Source organism: Diadema setosum, chromosome 18 (genome assembly GCF_964275005.1).
Source record: "Diadema setosum chromosome 18, eeDiaSeto1, whole genome shotgun sequence".
In the NCBI taxonomy this organism is placed as follows: Eukaryota; Metazoa; Echinodermata; class Echinoidea; order Diadematoida; family Diadematidae; genus Diadema; species Diadema setosum.
This window is the reverse complement of record NC_092702.1, coordinates 37,142,322-37,163,737: the sequence shown is the minus strand read 5'-3', so window position 1 is coordinate 37,163,737 and position 21,416 is coordinate 37,142,322. Positions and strand designations below refer to the sequence as shown.

General features: G+C 37.1%; 1 protein-coding gene across 1 annotated transcript in view; it reads right to left on the bottom strand.

Moving 5' to 3' along the window:
• Positions 1-676: 676 nt before the first annotated feature.
• Positions 677-21,416, bottom strand: part of LOC140241539 (Fanconi anemia group I protein-like) — a 37,114-nt gene continuing 16,374 nt past the window's right edge. The window contains exons 13-33 of the mRNA XM_072321274.1: positions 21,179-21,343; positions 20,283-20,484; positions 19,260-19,389; positions 18,576-18,704; positions 17,088-17,258; positions 16,419-16,619; positions 15,472-15,602; positions 14,406-14,576; positions 13,717-13,896; positions 12,904-12,961; positions 11,985-12,185; positions 11,264-11,383; positions 10,366-10,417; positions 9,460-9,587; positions 8,909-8,977; positions 8,354-8,453; positions 7,476-7,660; positions 6,379-6,495; positions 4,997-5,206; positions 4,417-4,521; positions 677-3,479 (exon numbers count right to left, since the gene is read on the bottom strand). Of these exons, the coding sequence (XP_072177375.1) occupies positions 3,327-3,479; positions 4,417-4,521; positions 4,997-5,206; positions 6,379-6,495; positions 7,476-7,660; positions 8,354-8,453; positions 8,909-8,977; positions 9,460-9,587; positions 10,366-10,417; positions 11,264-11,383; positions 11,985-12,185; positions 12,904-12,961; positions 13,717-13,896; positions 14,406-14,576; positions 15,472-15,602; positions 16,419-16,619; positions 17,088-17,258; positions 18,576-18,704; positions 19,260-19,389; positions 20,283-20,484; positions 21,179-21,343 (2,978 nt within the window). The 3' untranslated portion in view covers positions 677-3,326. The remainder of the gene's footprint in view (positions 3,480-4,416; positions 4,522-4,996; positions 5,207-6,378; positions 6,496-7,475; positions 7,661-8,353; positions 8,454-8,908; positions 8,978-9,459; positions 9,588-10,365; positions 10,418-11,263; positions 11,384-11,984; positions 12,186-12,903; positions 12,962-13,716; positions 13,897-14,405; positions 14,577-15,471; positions 15,603-16,418; positions 16,620-17,087; positions 17,259-18,575; positions 18,705-19,259; positions 19,390-20,282; positions 20,485-21,178; positions 21,344-21,416) is intronic.

Here is a 21,416-nt window from a genome sequence, read left to right as displayed (position 1 = left end):
TTTTTATGTGACATCACTTGCAAGGAAGTTGTTTATTTTCCTAAGTTTGATGTTCAATTTACATCCAATCACTGGAATTATTTTTCTAACTCTGGGGAAGGGTAAAGAAGTTTAAATGAAGTTGATAAATTCTTTGCCTATTGAAAGGGGTATGGCAGTATGTTTATCATAAAGCTTTGTTAAGATGACCATTAGGACACTTCTTTTTTTAGATTGATAAATCGTATAATCCTCATTTCTTTCTCTCTCACCCCATTCTCAGATTTCCTATGGACATTATTTTTGAATGTACAAATGAAAACAAATCACATGAAATACATTTAGGTATCAGTAAGTATCAACGACTCTTCAACCTGATAAAATATCTCTTTTCAATCTACTTTGTAATCCAATCATGTAATCTTTGAGATAAAAATGTGGGTGTGAGTTTGTATTTGTGTGTCTGTGTAATTTTTGTCTGTACCACTTTAAATTTCTAGACAAGCCAATATGAAGGGTAGTACACGTATCTTTCTAAGTTGATAGTGTAAGCGATCCAGTGTACAACTCAAATAATCCAGGGAAGGTGTGGAGTTTCTTAGAATGACTTTCAGATTCTGCTGCATTAAACTGTTTCTTGAAGTCACAGAGGAAACATGTCAACACACAGGTAATAAACAACAAATACACATTAATGTTTAAAGAGAAAAGTGATACATATTCAAGCTTTAATACTTTGGAAGATATATGTATGTACATTGTAATGTACACTGCATATGTAAAAGAGTAACATTGTCAAGAGTATAAGACAATAAGAGAGTGTGATGGCAAATAACATATTCACATCATCTTTGGTTATACAGCATATGCAAAACGCAGCTGGAACACGCAATCATGCATATAATGCTATATGCTGTGATTACAGGCAGTATAGTGCAAGGCTATATGAATGTCAGTTCCTAATTTGCAGTCATTAATAATTTTCCAATTATCTGGCAACCAAATTACTGGATGTTTGGATCAATTGTAAACTTACATTCTTAAAAAGCTGTTATTCTAAATTCCAGATGCTGTTCCATGAATGGATGATGACTGTGTGACAACAAGTGATCCATGTAAGAAACACTTCACACATGAATTTTCTTGTCACTTCTACTCTGCATGCTGAATCAATATTCTACATATCTTTATCGCAATCAAGTACATCTACGCTTTGGACCAAAGCAATTTCACTTATATAGGGTTTCCATTGTGCTGTCATTTGGACAAAATTGTTTATTTTTCTCCACATCGTGCAAAAGCCTCCTTCAGACAGTAATCTCCAATATGTGAACAGGGCAGAGAGGCAGGTGGGAACAGATCAACTACACATCTTTTCTCTTCACTCCAGAATGAAAACCATAGTTTTGTTTGTTTTGTACAGCATAATATATCCCTTATCCTATCATACTGTACAGCACACGTCAAGTAGTAAACCATTCTCTTACTCAGATTACTGAATCACTGCAACATATCACAGCTGTCTGTCAAAGGATAAAAGGCATTCTCTTTTCACATGACCATTGCATATTGTATGCAGGTACCAGGATATGTATTGTAAGTATGAAAGAAACAGTATCAATTGACCATGCCCATATGCATACAGACACTGACATTTTACATAAAACAACATACAGATATTAATGATTTAAACACACAATGCTACAAGCAAAATGAGTAACAAAATGATCAGATGGGTAAAATCTACAATGGGGAGATTTTTAATCTCCTTTGAAATCTATGATTCCAACTATGGCAAGGTGGTCAGTGTTTTAGATGGGAGAATATGAGAATGGAGGGGGGGGGAGTATTTACACACATAAACGCTCAGATGATAAACTTGACAGCTTAGCAATTCATTTGTCATATTCAGAATAATGTATTATTTCACTACTAACTGTACTCTGTCATCTTTATTGGAATTTGAGGATGAAAGGATTCAAAACTATCAATCCCTAAGCATTCCACTGCAAGAGTCTGGAAATCTTACCAAACATGTAGAATTCTACTGAAAATGGAACACATGATACAATTCTCATTAAAAAAAAACCAAAAACCAAAAAATGGCCTTCATTTGCCATCCATGATGTGGAGAACTCCCACAAGAGGAAAAATGTAAAAAACAAACAAATAAAAAAGAATAAACATCTATGCACACGTAATGAAGAATCATTCAGCATCCAAAAACACTGAGTTATGGCCAACTCTTGTCATAAAGAATGCATGAAAATTCTGCTTCCTTAAAGCAAGTTTAATGCAGACTTTAACATACAAACTTAAATAAGACTTGAGAACTGAAGGACTACAAGTAAAAGTTGAAGGTTGACATGTTCTCTGGTAAACCTGACTGGTATGCCGTATCCTGATCCTAACAGACATTCGGAGATGAAATTGTATCAAACTGGATGTCATACAAACAGGGACACTATCTATGAGGTTGGCACATGTTTAACTTTTCAATAGATGTGATCACAAGCCATTAGCTCACGATTGTCCCTTCTCTTTTTCCCTCTTGACAAACTTGGTGTAAAATTGATAAATCCTATTCTGACATTGAATGCTATCTTATCTTTCACTGATGATATGCAACATGTGGAAGACTTTTGAGTCACAGGCCTAGTATATTACAGTAAACTTTGCATGAGTTGAAGTCCTTGGGACCAGAGAAAATGTTTCAACGCAAGCAAAATTAATATCTCACTAGTGTAAAAGATTCTGAGTCAATTGATTTCTAATTTTGTTTCAATTTTTTCATGACGTAATTACATGTATATATCAAAATATGTATTAACTGGTGTTTATTTGGCATGTTTCTGTGGCATGTTGCTGTTAGCTAGACATGGGTTTTGTCCATGAATTGTATACATTTCCTATTGAGTTACACTGATTAGACATTACATGGAAGTACAATGTCCTAATGAACCCGTACTACAAAACAAGAGTTAAGGCAAATGAATTCATGCATTCATCTGTGTTATGTTGTATGTAATGCTCAATGCAGTGTGATAGAAGTTTGCATTATGAGATTAACATGAAGACTTGGTCACTTCAACTCATGTGATTAAATTCTTTTGAATTTCCGATAAAAGGGATTCAATTTTTCCATGAACTAATTCCATACTCGACTTCAAATTTGACTCGTTCAAAATCTTGTTGATATGTGAATGCATAAGTGAGAAATAGGGACATTGTTTTAGCTTCCAGTCAGGCAGTTATTTTATCATGCAGCGTCAACTCCTACAGAGTTTACTGTATACATACAAAGATACGAGAGTTGCTCTTTGGTTGAAGAAATGTTTAGTGAAGTCTTAGCGTCTTGAGAGAGGTCCACGTCTTTTCTTGGCAGGTGGCTGTCCATTATTCTCCTTGTCACCCTCCTCCCCATCATCATCCACCTCCACCACCTCCTCTCCCTCCTCCTCTTCCTCCTCCTGTCCATTCAGCTCTGCATCAGTTTCATCCTTGAAGACAATCAATAGATTAGGTAGAAAAATTTAGCACTATGTGCAGTTTGGTTGATAATCACAAACATAACACGCAGCATCTGGATCAAACCAAATGCAGCCAATCAAGAATTACTAACAGCCTTTGTAGTACTATGGGACTAAGAGTGTATGACTCCATTGAAAGGAATGACAATAACCCATAGGCTAATCTTGTCCCATGCACATCATACCCTGTTTTATAGCATTGTAACGTCCGAAGCAACAATAATACATACAACAAATCCACTGATATCAAATTCATATTTAAAAAAAAAAAAAAAAAATGCTTGCTTGTTTGTGTTTTACTTTTTTTAGTTTTCATGTTTCCTTGAAATCTGCAAAATTGAGATGATCTGTCTGCACAATTTGTCTTCCATGAGTCACTCCACGAGTATTACACTGACCTGTCGGTGATTGAAGTCTGAAATTCAACACCCATCCTGCCATTTTGCATCATGTAGTATTATGGAGAACCATACTGCATTAACTGCCAAAGGGTAAACTGTAAGCCATTTTTAGCTAAAACATTCATTCATATTATCAAAGACTCAGTGCTTGTAAAGTTACAGTTTAACATATGCAGGGCTTGACATTAGCGCTGGCCCAGGCCACTAAAAACTGATGTCAGGGCCACTAATTTCCCAAAAGGTTACCTTTTGGTGCCTTGATTGGGCAGCTACAGTTCAAAATGAAATTTTATGTCTCCTTTTATTTTGGGTCACTACATTTCTCAAGTGGCCTGAAAGGGCACCAGAAAGAAATGTTAGTGTTGAGCCCTGTTATATGCACAAGTAAATCAACACCAAATTATGATATTAAGACATTGAAAACTAAAGTCTGTAACAATTTACAGTCACACCACATTTAAAGGAGAGAGAATTCCAGGATTCATCACTAGCTTTATACACAATACCTCATCAGAGTCTGAGGCCTGCTCTGCTAGGTTTGCCTGGACCATAGCTGTGTTGATGCGGAAATCTCTTGATGTACTAAGCTTGAAGTCAGCGAGGAGGTTGGTCTGTGATACAAATTATCATTGGATCTTTAATCACACCAGAACCCTTACATTTGCATAACATTGCAAATGATCTCACAGAATCAAGCATAATTATTGTTATATCTTTTACATAAATTTGATAATTTAATATAACTATTGTAAAGCTCATGAGGACAAGTATGTAACATGTATAAGTAGAATGTATCATTATTTTCATAATCAATTCAATGTACAATGAAATTTCATCATTGATATCACAATCAAAATCACCTTCACCATTTTCATCTCCCATCATCATAAGTACTAATATCACAGTAAGAGGAAGACTTGAGACTTCTCCTTATAATTTATACTTCTGTATGATACAGGTGCACTAGACAACAAAGACAAATAAAGAAAGAACAAAAACAAAACCTCAACAATTCATTTAAATAACTTGTGAAACAGAATTCTAAAGAGCAGCAATGAAGTATCACACAGTCATGCTGATGCCTACCTTGGTCTTCTTGGAGAGTTTGATGAGGAAGCTTTCATACTGCTCGATGGCGTAGATGAGATTTGGAATGGGTCGAGTCTCTCTCATGACCACACGAGCCTTGCCTGCCGTCAGGGCTGATGACACCAGTCCTTTGTCCCCTTTCTTCTTGTCTTTGCTCTTACCACTCTTACTAGCTGCTTGGTGGGCAAGCTTCTCTGACTGAATTTGCTGTAAGGGGATTAACAAGACATCATAGATTAACATCAAAGGGTTGTCATCAGAATTATGACCTATCATGGAAAGTCTCCAGCACTTAGATTTTGGCTATGACACAATATTTCAGTAAGAATTCAAATATCTAAAGAAGAATTATATTCAAATATTAGGGTTGATAAGATATTTTTTTTTACTCCAAACTGTAATATGACATCAAACACATGTTGATTCTCATGGTACAACTCAGTCATGACCTGATTTAAACTTTAGACACATGCTTATCACTTCAAACTTCCCACAAAATTTCATGGACTTTAGGGGAGCTTGTTCAAAGGATATACAAAATAATGAATATTAATTTCTGATACAGACAAGATAACAGAGAATTAGACTTTTTTTGCTACAAACAAGTCTCTGGCACCATTTTGCAACATGGCATGTGACAAGGCGCCATTAAACCAGGTGAAGTCCACATGCCGACATCATAAATGGGAAAATAATGCTGACCCCACATAGTTTTCCCCAGGTGACTAGCTATAATCAGCAAAAGGTATCAAACAAGCACATTATTCCATACAGAGAGTAAGAAGTGTCTTAACTCTTTATTTGCCATGGTGGAAACCCCCTGTGTGCCACGTTTTTCTAAGACACGAAGGTAGTCATGCTTTGAGAAAGAATTCTGTTTTTCCAACCTTTATAACTTCTACAAATTTCTGTTAAAGCTGGGCATAATAGTGAACAAAGTTGAAGAGGAATGCCGAGCTTTGCTTTGACAAAATTCTATGACAAATCTACTTCTATTTATTTTTTTAATGACCAGTTGCTACATTACTGTAAAGGCATGACTTTTGCACATGAAACCGTGAGAGAAGCTTAGAATTTACACGCAAATTTAGTTGGGAACACCGCTTGATAGTCAATCACCACATAGAATGCAAGCCGTATGTAAAAGGAACAAAAGCACGAGAAAAGCTTTCATTGTACCGCGGGATTAGGCGATTTATCGATCGGTTTAAGCGGATTAGTGCGTTTGAGCAGAATATGCGAAGTTGGCACGCCGTCGACTGAGTGGGACGTGCGAACAAGTATATTCTCACTGTGTCAGGTACCATCCAAGATATTTCACCATGATGTAACCCCCCTTGCCATGGCAAACACAGAATTGGAAGGTACAAAGCACTCACCTGAACATGTGTGATGAGGCCATAGACATATTTAGTGAGATGAGTTCCAGACAGCCTGACAAGCTTTTCAAACCTGCCTGACATCTGACCAGACTTCTGGGCATACATCACTAGGTACTGGGTAGATATGTGAATGAATGGGAATGAGTTGGATAGACTTTAAACAGCAATAGCCAAGCAACAACTGTGGGCTAGTGACTGCTTTCATAAAATATATTAATATAATGCATTTGTTACAGTTAACAACCTTAAGAAATAAGTTCCCCACCAGTTACCCTGTACTGTGTGAGTATCATACCCTTCAAGATCTGTGTAAATCTTTTGGCTCCTTTTCACTACATCACAACATTGTAATATTGAGGAGTAATTTGACCGTGAAATCTTTGAAGGCTTCTGTGGCGGTAGGACGTTGGGTGGTAGGTAGAAGGCTTAATGGTGCACCATATATTCTTTCTTGGGTATGTTTCATTTTCTTGAAAACCGTTGGAACATGCTTGCCGAGACGTCAGGATTGGGTAGGCCCTTTTCAGGGCCACATACATACTCAAGAAAGAATATGTTGTGCACCGTCAATCCTTCTACCACCCAAATTTGACCATATTGTGTGCTAACTCCAGAGTGAGAAGGAGTCTGAATCATGGCCTACGACACTCAATGAAGACATCAATTACAGCAGTATCTAACAGACCACCAACCCCCCTTTCCTCTTTCCTTTCTTTAAGGTATGTGAAATGTTTCAATATGTTTAGGGATACTACAAGAGCTTAATAACAAACACAAAGATGCTGACTGAAATGATACTGCTGTAATTTCATGAACTTATTTGTAGGACTCAGAGAATAAAATCATTTCAAATTACCATTAACATAGGCATGGACTGCTACATTTTGATACATATTTATCTTGAATTCAGGCACTTTACTGTAAATGAAACAATATCAATGTTTTTCCTTTCCAAACTTTCAAGACCAATAGATAGAAATTAACATTTTCTGACTCTTAGGGACTGCTGGTATGAAGTCATACATTTCTATTGCTATACTTGCAAGAACACACCACATACACTAATGACTGATAGGAAACAATGTGATACTCACAAACTTGCAGAGGGTGGTGAAGGTGGCATAGAGTCTTGTCAGGGACTTGAGGGTTGTGTCAATACAAGGTCCAGCTGGAATGGCTGTTTGGACCAACTCATGGAAGCCAGTGACCAGCATACCAAGATGATTACAGATAGACTTCTCTGTGTCCTCTCGCTGGGTGGAGAGCTGGTTTGGTGTGTCTATGGAGGAGAGAGGTTTAGGATGCAGTATAGAAAGATGATGGTATGGAGGATCAAGTGGCAACAGGTACTATACCAAACCATCTTGGCTAATGATACATAAGTTCACACTCTGGCTCTTTGAAATGCATACATGTAAACTGCACAAACAGAATAAAAGTACCCATAATTGAAACGCTATGTCACCAAAATCATTACCATCATAAAATTCCCCATCACTACCTCTCAGAATCATAATTTTAAGGATAAACAAAACACAATGATTAAAGAAAATTGCACCTCTATTTGGAATTTCTTCTCAGGGACGTTATTGAAGTTCAACCTAAATAGAGGATTTGACAGGTGAACATTATAGATTTCAGAAATCCAAACGGATAGGCAGGCAAACTTTGTGCAATGATTTTATGAGATATCCTATACTCCTACAAATGTGGACCCATTGATTACGTGCATTTGACATGATCTACAGCCTACTTCATCTAATGTCAGCAAGCCAGGTTATTTGTAGCTGTCATAGTTTATTCTTGCTGCCTGAAAGTTTAATCACAACAATTCTGAAAGGTTTTATCACAAAATCAATGCATGACATTTAAACAAGTTTCAAACTGTCATCTCATGAGCATTGACTGAAATTGTTGTGAGAGTTTGGCAATGGCATCAAACCTCTTTAGTCATCAAGATAAAACAGCTTACCCACAACATCTGCTTGGGCAGCTTGTATTTCAGCCTTTAGTCTCGTTACCAGCCACTCTGTGTCATCCAAGACTTGGTCTGCTTGGTGCATCCATAGAAGCTGGGAATGATGTGAAAAACAAAAGACAAAAACAGCAGGGACACAAATAATCTCACTTCAATGGTTAAAAACAACCATGAATCACTGACTACTAAGGTATGTCCTAACATAAGGCCAATCAATGGTTTGGTTGCAAGTAAGAAATTTGACTTTCGTGGTACTTCAAGAAGTATAACATCTTACTTTTGCATGTGATTCTCTTTCTATCAATGAATGGTAACATTTGACAATTTTCCATTCTACAATTTTGATTCGACCATTCGACAATCTATTCCAAGCAATGATTCAAAATATTGCTCTTTTTGAAGTAAAATGCACATCTTTCATCTGCCTCTATTCAATGACTAAAATGCCAATAAAATGATAATGATTGGTTTATACTCCAACAACTGGCATTACAGAAAACTATCTCATTAAAGCACAAACACGCAAACAAAGAAAGACTGGCAACTCACCAGGATAGTAGGGGTGGCAGTTTTAGAGTTGATGATGCCAAAATGAGTTCGGTCCTCTACTTCCACCTCCTGTGAAAGACGTGTAACAAAAAACATGTCATCCAATTCTTTTTTGTGAACATGTCATTCAATTCTTTTTGTGATTTCAATGTCATTAAGAAAAAAGGAGATATTCTCAGACCTTCCAAATAATGCTTTCCTTTCTTTCCTCTATCATCACATTCACTTGATCATAGCCATCTTCACTGGACTCAAAGCATTGTTTCATTTCAGTGAAATCTGATCGTGACATCAATATCTGCTCAGGAAGAGAGGTTTGTGGTAACACCATGTGTATGTAATCCCTGAAAGGACTGGTGGTTTGTGAAAGAAGAACCTAGATAGAGGGGGGTGGAGGAGTGAAGCAACATAGGGAGAGTGTGAGGAAGGCAAATAGTGACAGTCTTATGGGCAGCTGTGAATTGGAAGCTGAGGTTGTACTAATAAAACTTTCAAATTACAATAATCTCAATAAAGTCATGTAAGTGAGGAAAGTAGATCACAATACTTACAGCATCAACATCTCCAACCTGGGTGTGAATATCTTCAGCAACATCTCGGAGGAGGCCAACAGGACTCTTCATCTTGGTTGTCATGGCAAACAGGAGATTGATTACAACCTTACACAGACTAATGTCATCTGGTAAGGAAGAAAACGACAAGTTATGTTCATTAGTGAAAAGAAGAAAATATGAGATGGCACTCAAGATGCCTGGCACAGAAAAAAACATGGAATAGGATAAATGATGACATGATGCTATCACCACTAAGCATTGTGCAAAGAACATGTGCACATGAAACTTTAAGAAAAACCAAAGTCATATGAACTCGACTACAGCCTGTCATGCAGTTATACTTGATGCATTGATTTTTCCGCCCATGAGTGAATATACAAGAAATAAAAAGGACACCACAAACTTGTGAAAGTAAGGAGAAGATTAGAAGACAAAAGAGGAAGAGCTAATCTAAATTTGAAAAGAAAAATAAAGAGAAAATGACATCAACAATCATATACTCTCTGATGAAATGTCACCAGAATGGGAAGGAATAAAATTCTGTAAGGGGAGAGGGAGGGAGGGCAACATACCAAATATTCGTCTCACTACCTATGCTGGGCAACAGACACATGTACCAAATATCAGTCTCACTCACCTATGCTGGGCAACATACCAAATATCTGCCTCACTCACTTATGCTGGACAACATACCAAATATCAGCCTCACTCATTTATGCTGGACAACATACCAAATATCGGCCTCATTCACTTATGCTGGGCAATATATCAAATATCAGTCTCACTGAGCCATGCTGGACAACATACCAAATATCAGCCTCACTCACCTATGCTGGGCAACATACCAAATATCTGCCTCACTCACTTATGCTGGGCAACATACCAAATATCTCTCTCACTCACCTATGCTGAGTTCAGTGCACACCTTGGTCACCCATGACTGGACTTGTGCAAACTGTGAAAGATACATTAATCATAGAGGTTAAAATCTTGGCCGTCACTAAATAAATAATGCAAACAACCATGGCAAAGTGTCCAAGAAACAAATGCAAACAGATCTCTTGCAAAACTTTCAAAAAAAAATTGTTGACTCTGAATTGTGTACCTTTTGTAAGCAAGTGGAGGAAACGCCAGAACATATATTCGCTGAATGTCAACATGCATGTGATTTTTGGGAAGAGTTTTTGAAATGGTGGCATACAAAGTTTGACATAAATCTACAATTGAAGGAAGAAGAGATCTTGTTCGGTGTATTTGGTGGAAGCCAGCATAGCCCCCTTTTGAATCACTGTATAGTTATAGCCAAACAGATGATATATGTATGTAGACATTTGGGTATTTTGCCAACATTTAAACTGTTCTGGTCAAAGCTAAAAATTATATATATGACTGAGAGGCAAATTGGTTTTCAAAATAGACAACTAAGTAAATTTGAAAGGAAGTGGATAAATCTGCATGCCTCCTTGATATGACATTCTGGCCGTTACTTTTCTGTGGTACAAGTATGAGATATTGATAGCATAATTCAATATGTTATCTATGCGAAATTTAAATAAGTGCAAGCTTGTGTGCACCTGCTAATTTTTCCTCTTTTTTGTCTGTTTTTTGGTTTTTGGTATGTATAATTATGTACGATGATTATTACTGTTTTTGTGAAAGGATGGAAATAAAAAAAAATGAAAGATAAAAAAAAAAAAAACTTTCAAACTGCTGGTATCCACTATCATATAGCATGTAAGTATAGAATGATCTTCCATCCTACAATTGTTCAATGATAAACTCCTATAGAGAGAAGTCCTACCTGGGCACCACGAGGAGACACATGCTTGACGACCATCTCTATGATGTGGCACAGTGGGATGGCATCCTTGACGGTGGTAGATACATCATCATCTCCTGTCAAGATATCCATCACTATCCTCTGGTAGATTGGGGAACAAGACACAGACACCAGGTGTAATGTCAACAGACAGAAATCTTATCAATTGCACAGCAGCAAAGTTTCTACACTGCAATGTTTCGAAACCAGTGATCAACACTACATCAATACTACTAACTTAACACAAATACTGACAAAATCAAAAATCTGACACGCTCATGTGATTATTCAAAGCCTAAAAGACAATCTGCAACCTCGGAGAATAAGGAAAATGCATTCTATTTTCACTGAAATCTGCAAATGCTCATTGAATTGAATGTAAAGAATCTCTTATTTCAATTTTGTTGAAAAACAAAAATGATTTCTGCTGCAAACAATCTTACAATTAATTGAGATGCATGCTTTTACAGATGCAATTTCTTCTTAATGCAAGAATAATGCTTATAACAATATTAACGGTAATAATGACAATGTCAGTAATGATAACTGCAGTAAAGATGATAGCATTGAAATGAAGCAATCATCCAGACGATTTCCTCATTTGAAAGGGTTTCAAGGGACAGCAATAATACCATTTCCATTTCAAGATGAGATGACAGATGGTAAAACACAGTTTTTCATTAAATCAGGAGTTCAGTTTTACCTGGTACTTTTTGATGTGAAGGTGGATCTGTTCTTGGCATTCTATGTCATCATCTGCCGAGACTGGTTCCTTGTTCCCGTCTTCACCCACTGTGGGATCCACAGAGTGTAGGAAGTCTACTAGTTTGTCAGGAAAGAAGGAACACACCACGCCGACTGCTGTAGACAAACCTTGAAGACAGAGGGGCACCACGGACTTGCTCTGTCATAGAAATAACAGAAAGTAACCAGGCGTCATCAAATTGTCTAAAGAACTTAAAAAGTAATGATTAAGAGGTACACAGTAATCAATGAAACAGATCAGCTATACTTGAACTATCTCCTAAATTATTTTATCAAAAATATGACAAGGTAAACATGTAAACAATATCAAGCCTCCATCTGTACTTTCTTCGTCAACTCAAAATATATATATCTTTCATTCATATGTTTTTGAATTGTTTTGTTAATGTCTGTCCCACTGATTAACCGAGAAGCTTCCATCAAAATAGATTTCTTGAGCATCAGCTTTGAAGACACAACATCCAGTGTTATACACATGCTAAACATTGAGCAACTTACAGGCACAAAATATTTGAAGAGTTTGTTTGCAAAAACCGATAAGTCCATTTTTGAAGATTTTGAAGTATGGTCTCTGTCATAAAGTACAAAATAATATCTTTTAAATGATATATTGGTCACTACATATAAAGGTACATTTTTGAAGTTATGGTCAAAAGAAGCAAAAATTTTCTTATTATTCTCTTTATTTTTCTTGACCTTTAATCGCAAATATCTCCATTTGGCAAATATGGACTTATCGGTTTTTGCAAACAAACTCTTCATTTGTCCCTAAATGAAGCTTATCAGCAGTCTTATATTGACTTTTTTGGAATCTGGAATTTCATGCCACTAACACCACTCTCATCTCGTTTTCTTACCTTTTTAGATTTGTCTTCATGAGCACGCAGACCAGATGAAAATTTTGTGAGGAAGACCCTTTAGTTCAATAAAATCAATTCAGAAAGACAGCATATTTAATTTTCTTTTATACACATTGTCATCTCTTTTCTTTATAACTATGAAATAAAAATTAATACAACACTAAACATGAATATGATCTTAATCTATTAGGTACAAGCACTACTTATTAGGAGCTATTAGCTGAATTATTGAAAGGCTAGTCTGACCAACTTTCAGTGTGGCTTTTGTGGAATAGATCTCTCATCCCTACAGCTATGTTCACTGACTTACATTGTATGTCAAGTTATTATGGGAACAAGTGATACTTGGTTCTGGAAAGTGTTGTAATATTTGAAATGTTTCTTCTGATGACATCTATCAAAGTAACTGAATGAAGATTTGCTTGGCATTGCTATATCAATGTGTGGTGGCATACACGCATATGCCAAGATTAAGTTTGATGCCTGTAGTTGTGACCAAGTCATGGTGGTCATAAAAAATGATTATACATTATGTACACAAATGGATAATGCTTAATTATTGAGGACCACCAGTAAACATAAAACCTCTTGCACTTTAATGCAAAGTACTTGATAGTGCGTCACCACTCTAGTGTCACTATTCTGACACACAAAGGAACACATAACACGATAAACCAACACAACATAATACATAGATATCAAATGTTCCAATAACAAAAATCAAATGGGAGAGGAAGTAAGAAAACAAGCAAATAAACAAACAAATAAATGGGTGTGTCTGTTTCAGTACTATGGGTGTGAGAAACCAACCTGGCTATGGTGCAGCAGTGCTGGTAGAGGCGACTGGGTTGTGTACCCTGGGGTCCCTCACACTCCCCTTTCTCCTTCATCTGCTCAATCTTTTGTACAGCAGCACTGACCACATAGCGACAAAAGTCTGCATTCTTACGCAAGAGGTCAACGCCCTCCTGATGTGCAGGAATCTCATCGCTAGGTTGAGAGGAATGTGAAGAAAAAAAAAATGGTCCTCACTCATTCTGACATCTTAGTTAACCACTAATACAAACCATTTAGTGATCTGACTGTGACATCACTTTGTGGACACAAAATGCACAGATAACAAGTTCATTATCTAAAATCATTACTCGGTAACATGTTGTTACAACAAACCATTTCCCTAAAACAAATTATTTCTTCATGATACACAAAACAGCTTGACACTTTCCTGTAACTTCAATAATACCTCATCAAAAAGATAAATCTTTCTACATGTTCTTATATGCTCATGAAATGATTTCCATCACATTACTTGAGTACAGTTGGGTAACAGCAAATAAAAAGAATAAGCTTGTAGGTTCACAGGTGTGTCACATCAGTCTTCTATGTACCATGCAATCTGAATTGAGCACACACTCTATTTTTACAGCTATTACCATCATTATTATCACTACTGTGCAGGGAGCAGCTCCTGCTACATGCTGAAGATAAACCCAACTGACCTGTAGAGGGCAGTCATCATATTTGCCAGACATGCCATAGACAGCAGGCTCTTGTGTGCCTTGGAGGCACTGCTGCTTCCTCCTTTCCCCTTGCCGCTCTTCTCCCTCAGGATGTCTGCTATTTGATGACACTTCTTATACAAGGCCAAGATCCTCTCCACATCTTCTGTCCTGTAAGAGAGACATTGCAAAGTTTTATCAACACATTGGTGTAGTGACTATGGCTGGTGATCAGCTAATCTAGACTGTGCTGCTTTCCACACAATAATAGAAACTTAACAGCTTTTTGTGGAAAACCACAATATCTTCAAATCAGCAGGTCACAACCAGGATGAAAGGTTAACATGAAATTCACTCCCTAGCTTAGAAACAGGGTAAGAGGAAAAGCAAACAAGTTATGCATAGACATCATTAACCAGTACCATGCGCAGTAGAGTATATCATTATAGCAGCTGCACAATATAAATGTCCTTTTATTATTATTATTATTATTATTATTATTATTATTATACTTTGTTTCGCAAGCTGGAGTGCTTTTTTTTTTTCTGATTGGCACTGATGTCTGGAGATTAGTTGTCAATAACTAGAGCGTAACTAATCCCTCTAATCCCTATTGTGTTAACATAGTCTTCTAGCTCATAGACTGAGGCTCATAGCTACACCTGAGTGGGCTGGCTAACATTACAACTAGGTCAAGTTTGGATGGATTACCAAATGCTGATAAAAAAGCTTGGCAGGTTAAGCTAAGGGCCTGCACACATGAAGGATTACAAGGAAAAAGACTTTCTATAATGTAAAACACTTGCCTGAAATGCTTGGAGTTCGCTATGAACAATGTCATGTACAGTTACCATAGAACATGCTTCATAAATGCAATGGTGATTGTTGAACCCTTGAAGCAATGAAGCATCTCCTTAGAATGCACAACAGCTGATATAGGACTGCCCTTAAGAACTGGTATTCTGACATGTTGCTACTGCCAATCATCCATGTCTATCTATGTATGGTAATATAAAGTCATTTAAGACACGCGGAAACTATGCACCAGCATGCCAATAAAACTTACTTGAAGTCTGAAGAGCTGGCTCTGGTGAACACATATTCCATCAGGACCTCGTTGACACCTAGAAGCAGCGTGGCAAACAGGTTGTTACGTGTTCCAACCCCAGTGGAGGTGGAGAAATCAGCTGATTTATCCTGGAAGGGAGTAATCATTACCGGACCATATGAAATATGATGTACAACAAAATAATGGTTGTTACTAAGCTCATCTGAGTTCAGAAATATTACGCTTATCTGAAGATTACCTGTTATATCCCCATCCAAATCTGATTGTGATAAACATTGCAAGGAGAAAAGTGAAAAATTTCAAAATTTTACCTAGATCTATACCAGGCCTTACCAAAACTTTCATGTACAATGTCCCAGGTTGTTACAATATGAAGCCGGATTCAGCAATAATTCTCAACCCAGTTGCAACATTTCAGAATGAATAGTAACCCTTGACACTTGAATCAAATGAAGAGTTTGCTTGCAAAAACCGATAAGTCCATATGTGCCAAATGGAGATATTTGCGATTAAAGGTCAAGAAAAATAAGGAGAATAATAAGAAAATTTTTGCTTCTTTTGATCATAACTTCAAAAATGTACCTTTATATGTGGTGACCAATATATCATTCAAAAGATATCATTTTGTACTTTATGACAAAGACCGTACTTCAAAATCTTCAAAAATGGACTTATCGGTTTTTGCGAACAAACTCTTCAAATCTTCCTAACATCATTAACATCATCATCACCATCTACACCAAAAGTTTCCTAAAAATTCCTCCTCATGACTTTCCTAATAAAGCAAACATATCAGACAATCCTTATCTTCCTCCTCCTCCTCCTCCTCCTCCTCCTTGTTATCATCAGCATCACTCAAATCATCATCACTCTCATAACTGTCATTTACCATTGTTGACCTCTCAATGTATCCACCCTAATCATGACCATAGCAACACACTTACCACCTGGAAGTCCTCCAGCTCACATGTCACCATGCGGTGAGTCAAAGAGTTCATCATCTCTTCCAATCTTGTCAGCACCTGTTCGGACTCTTCACCTTCATCATCATCATCCAGCTCCTCCGCCCACTCCTCCCCCTTATGCCGTGAGCGCATCAACTGGCAACGCAGCAGGCTCTGCACCAGTGTCTGTAGGAGGTGTGCCTGCGGAATGAATGCACGGATGAAGGTAGGGACCAATACTTGAAGAATTCTGGTAATCTCGTTTAAGTCCAACTGGAGTGTGAATGCCCATGATTTTTCATCATGGCTACTACTAAAACACTGAATAACTGGTGCTCATTTGTGTCAATGAAGGGCAATCTGTAAATCAGTTGCATTAAAAAACAAATCAATGTAACAATTCATTAATTCGAATAATCTGGCAATTTATTGTCACATGAAGGTCTGAGTGATACTGTTGTGAGTGCAATGTAGCCAAACATCAAAAGCACTGAGAACTAGCTGAATTCATGATAGAATGCAGTATTCTAAAGTTTGTTAAGTTCACACACAAGTTAATCATATTATGAAATGTAATGAGGGAAGATTCAGGTTCATGATTGACAGGCAGTCATTGCCTGCCTAGTTCAGTACATTGCCTGCCTAGTTCAGTACGGAGAAGTCACTCACAAGAGGCTCAGCAGTAAAGACATTGTTTCCTTGGGTTGTAATACAAGGCTGTAATTTGATTGGGGGCTGGACGTCTTCATCACTCTCATAGTAACTCTTAAACTGGCCCAGGAGTAGGTCAAGTATGGAGCCCTGCAGGTGAGAGTTACGGCAAAGCACCTCGTACAATCCCTGTGGATATAAAGGAGTGATGAGAAATAAATCAAATGAGAGTAGACAAATTACATATGGTACTGTGAATGTTGTGATCGCTGTTCTATGCTTGTCTTGCTAATCAGCACTTCTTATATTCATGTAAGAAGTACAACAAACAAACAAATAAACTGAGCAAAGTGTCCTAAAATTGAAATATGGAAGGAGCATCGACTACTAGAAGACATAATATTGCTCAGCGGACTTAAACAGACCTTTATCGTGACATAAAAGCAACATTCTGCAGAATTATGCAAGCACACTGAACATGGTAGAGCTTTATAGCGTGGTAAATACACATTAACAATTTACCTTAAATTCCCAAGGAACTTCTCTGTGTTGTAGTTTTTTCATTTTGTTAAAGTGTAACATATTTGATCATTGACAAATCTCAATATTTGTAATCCACATTTCTATGCTGAAAATTTGTAGCCATGTGAAAATAATTTGTCATTCTTTTATGTAAAATGTTACAATATGTTAAAGGACAAGTTCACCTTCATAAACATAAGGATTGAGAGAATGCAACAATATCAGTAGAACACATCAGTGAAAGTTTGAGGAAAATTGGACAATCGATGCAAAAGTTATGAATTTTTAAAGTTTTTGTGTTGGAACCGCTGGATGAGGAGACTACTACAGCTTGTGAGTCATATGCGTACAACAGTATAAAGAAAATGTAAAAGAAAATTCAACATATTTTCACTTTTTTCGCATAATAAAAGAGCACTTGACATGCCTCTTTCTGAAGGCAATGGGAATAATATTACCCACAACATATTATGTCAGTAACGAGTCAAGGGAATGTGTACTTTTTTCAAAAGATGGAATTTTGTGAAATTCTCTTTATATTTTCCTTATATTGTTGTACGCATGTGACATCTAAGTTATTCATACACTGCAGTAGTCTTCTCATCCAGCGGTTACTGAGCAAAAACTTTAAAAATTCATAACTTTTGAACGGATTGTCTGATTTTCCTCAAAATTTCAATGATGTGTTCTACTAATATTGCTTCATTTTCTTAATCCTTATATTTATGAAGGTGAACTTGTCCTTTAAATTGACATGTACCCAAGATACAAGTGTGAATTTGTGGTCTATATGAGATACCTGGGCAAAATTATTACAATTGAAAACTACTAGAACTCTTCTGGCTAAAAGGTACTGAATGATAGAAAGTGAAATGAATGACTAGTGGCAGGATATGCATTGCTCACTTAGAGATCATCTTTACCAAGCACATACACTTTATGCTACGCATGTGGCAGACAAGTGTTAATTGTTTCCATACATACCTCGTATAAGACCAGTCGTATGTCAGCTTGCTGGGTCAGACAACGCCGCATGTTACCAATGATCTCCATGCAGACAATTGCTTCATAATTTGGAGGCTGGCGACTGTTTCCATGTATGTCAACTTGAATCTGAGCAGGAGGTTGACAGCAGTAACATTTAATTTTCTGCCCCTTTGGAATTATAAACTTTCCAACTGATTCATACTGCACAATGCACAACTAATGACTTTAACAGGAGACAAAGTTTATTCATGCTACACTTTCAAGATTTATGCTGAATTTGAACACAAAAAGTAATCCAGGATGAATTGCATTTAAAAAAAAGCTCATAGAATGCCTTGTACCTTCATATATTTGGATGCATTCCTCAAATCTTTAAAGTCTGGAAAAAGAATTCTCTATTGTATGAACTCCAATATCCTCTGCAAATGTGTACACTTTGTTCAGAGTCACAATGAAGTCATAATGAATAATAACATTCTATAAAATTATAACTAAACAGTCAACAGCAAACAAACCACAAGTAGGTAAGCAATCAAACAAGTGATCAAATGAAAATGTTACATTTAACCTCTATCCAACTATATAAAGCTCACAAATAGTTATCATGTGAAAAACACAGATTCAGAATATTGGTGCATATACTGTACTTGAAATGAGTCACTCTGAACGGTTGTCTGTTACCTGACTGGAGGTCGAAGTCATCATGCTATAGCTCTGGCTTGACTGGCTGAGAGGAAGGCTACCATACACCCTAAAGTGTTTCAGGATCTGCAGGTACCCCAGAACAGCTATTTTACGAGCCTCTCCTTGCCTAAAGAGTAGACGAAACATGAATAAGGTAGGAACTTATTCCTTACCAGGATCAGTTCTTGTCATATTCTTCCTCTGCACAGCTTGGTCTCATGATATATGTACTGTAAAAGTGGACATTTTCATGCAATTCACAAGACCAGAAATCAGAGCGAAAATAAGAACATCTGAATATTTTTGCACGTCATGTGTTCCACTGATGAATGTCTTAATTTCACAGAATTAAAAACAAACAAAATTCATCTTCCCCAGCTGAGTGCAAAAAATTACTCATGCAAAAATAACCACTTTTACAGTACATGAAGAAAAATACAGGGTGCTCTCTGCAGCAGGGTTGTTTATACAATTGCAGACACAATCACAATCCTTGACTTATTGTCTTTTATAGTCAGTGAATACTAGGCATGAAAATTGGTTAGAGTGAACAAATTTGGTCATCGCTGGAATCAAGCAATGTAACATGCACTACGTTCATAAGGCAGAGTATTTTAAATCAAATGCCACTATGTGCAGGCTGATTTTCATTAATGAGTAGGGTAAAATCAAAACAAACAAAACAGTGAAAGTTCCATTAAGATTAGATAAAAAAGAACAAGCCACAAATTAGAATTTTGAAGTTTCACATGTTTTCCCATACAGTACTATTAATGTTTGTGAGAGTCACATATATATATGCAATGTTATGTAAAATTAATGAGAAAAGAGTTAGACGCAGACATAACTGCCTTATTACGCTTGCTTATGCTGCCATGACCATAATCACAACAGGCTGGATGCATGAGTCATATGACTTACACCCACTAGTATCATGCATCTTGTCTTTCATACTTAATATTGTACTGAACAATCTCCTTGACTACTGGTATAATACTGACTGAATTCTCAGCAGTGTACCTTGAGAACATGGCTTTCCTGAGCACCAGCATAAGGGAGTCCTTGAGGGTGACATTAAGCCTCATGAGGGGCTGGAAGGCCTTGAGGAGACCCTCAGCAGTGAGAGCTGGAAGGTAGGCAAGGTAGTCAAAGGCCTCCCTCACCTTTCCCATACAGTCTAAGACTGTCTGTGGAGCTGAGGATACCATGCTGGATAGCAGATCTTTAGCAGGGAATGAACAAAGCAACATAAACATAAAGGGGGAAGAATCTAGGAACCTGCACTGGTCAATTTGTGAATGAAAGATTATGTAATATAATGATATGCTCATTCTGTTCCACAGTGACACAATGCAATCTTCTGTTCATTCATTCATTCATTCATTCATTCATTCATTCATTCATTCATTCATTCATTCATTCATTCATTCATTCATCCATCCATTCTTATATCCATCCACCCATCCATCCATCCATCCATCCATCCATCCATCCATCCATCCATCCATCCATTCATTCATTCATTCATTCATTCATTCATTCATTCATTCATTCATTCATTCATTCATTCATTCATTCATTCATTCATTCATTCATTCATTCATTCATTCATTCATTCATTCATTCATTCATCCATCCATTCATTTTCATTTCAAAACATAACAACATTTACAAAATTCAAAATACAACAGCCTTGCTGCAGTGTATACATTTTGAATGGAGGGATCATAACACGCACACACAAGGCTTGTTGGAAATGATCCCCTACACTTGCTATACATTATAGACATGAGCAGGTTGCCTTATTTTGATAATGTGAAGTTGAGGGGGCATACAAAGAGATGTAACTTCCTGATTTATCAGATGTGACTTTCTTACACAGAGACTACATGGATGTACAGAGCAAGACGACTCACTGATGTACTGAGATGCTGAGCCCGCTGTCCTGGTTACCACTCGATTCAGTATTTGCTCCAAGACGTCAGAGCGTACAGTCTCCTGAGACTTAAATAGCTCCAGTAAAATCCTGGCTCCCAGCTGACTGGCCTGCTGGTTAGGGGTAGAGGGCGCCCCACGCACCTCTAGGAGGTAAATATAAAACTTAAAAAGTAACCAAACCAGGTCACAGGCATTTAAAATGTTTGAAGGACAGGT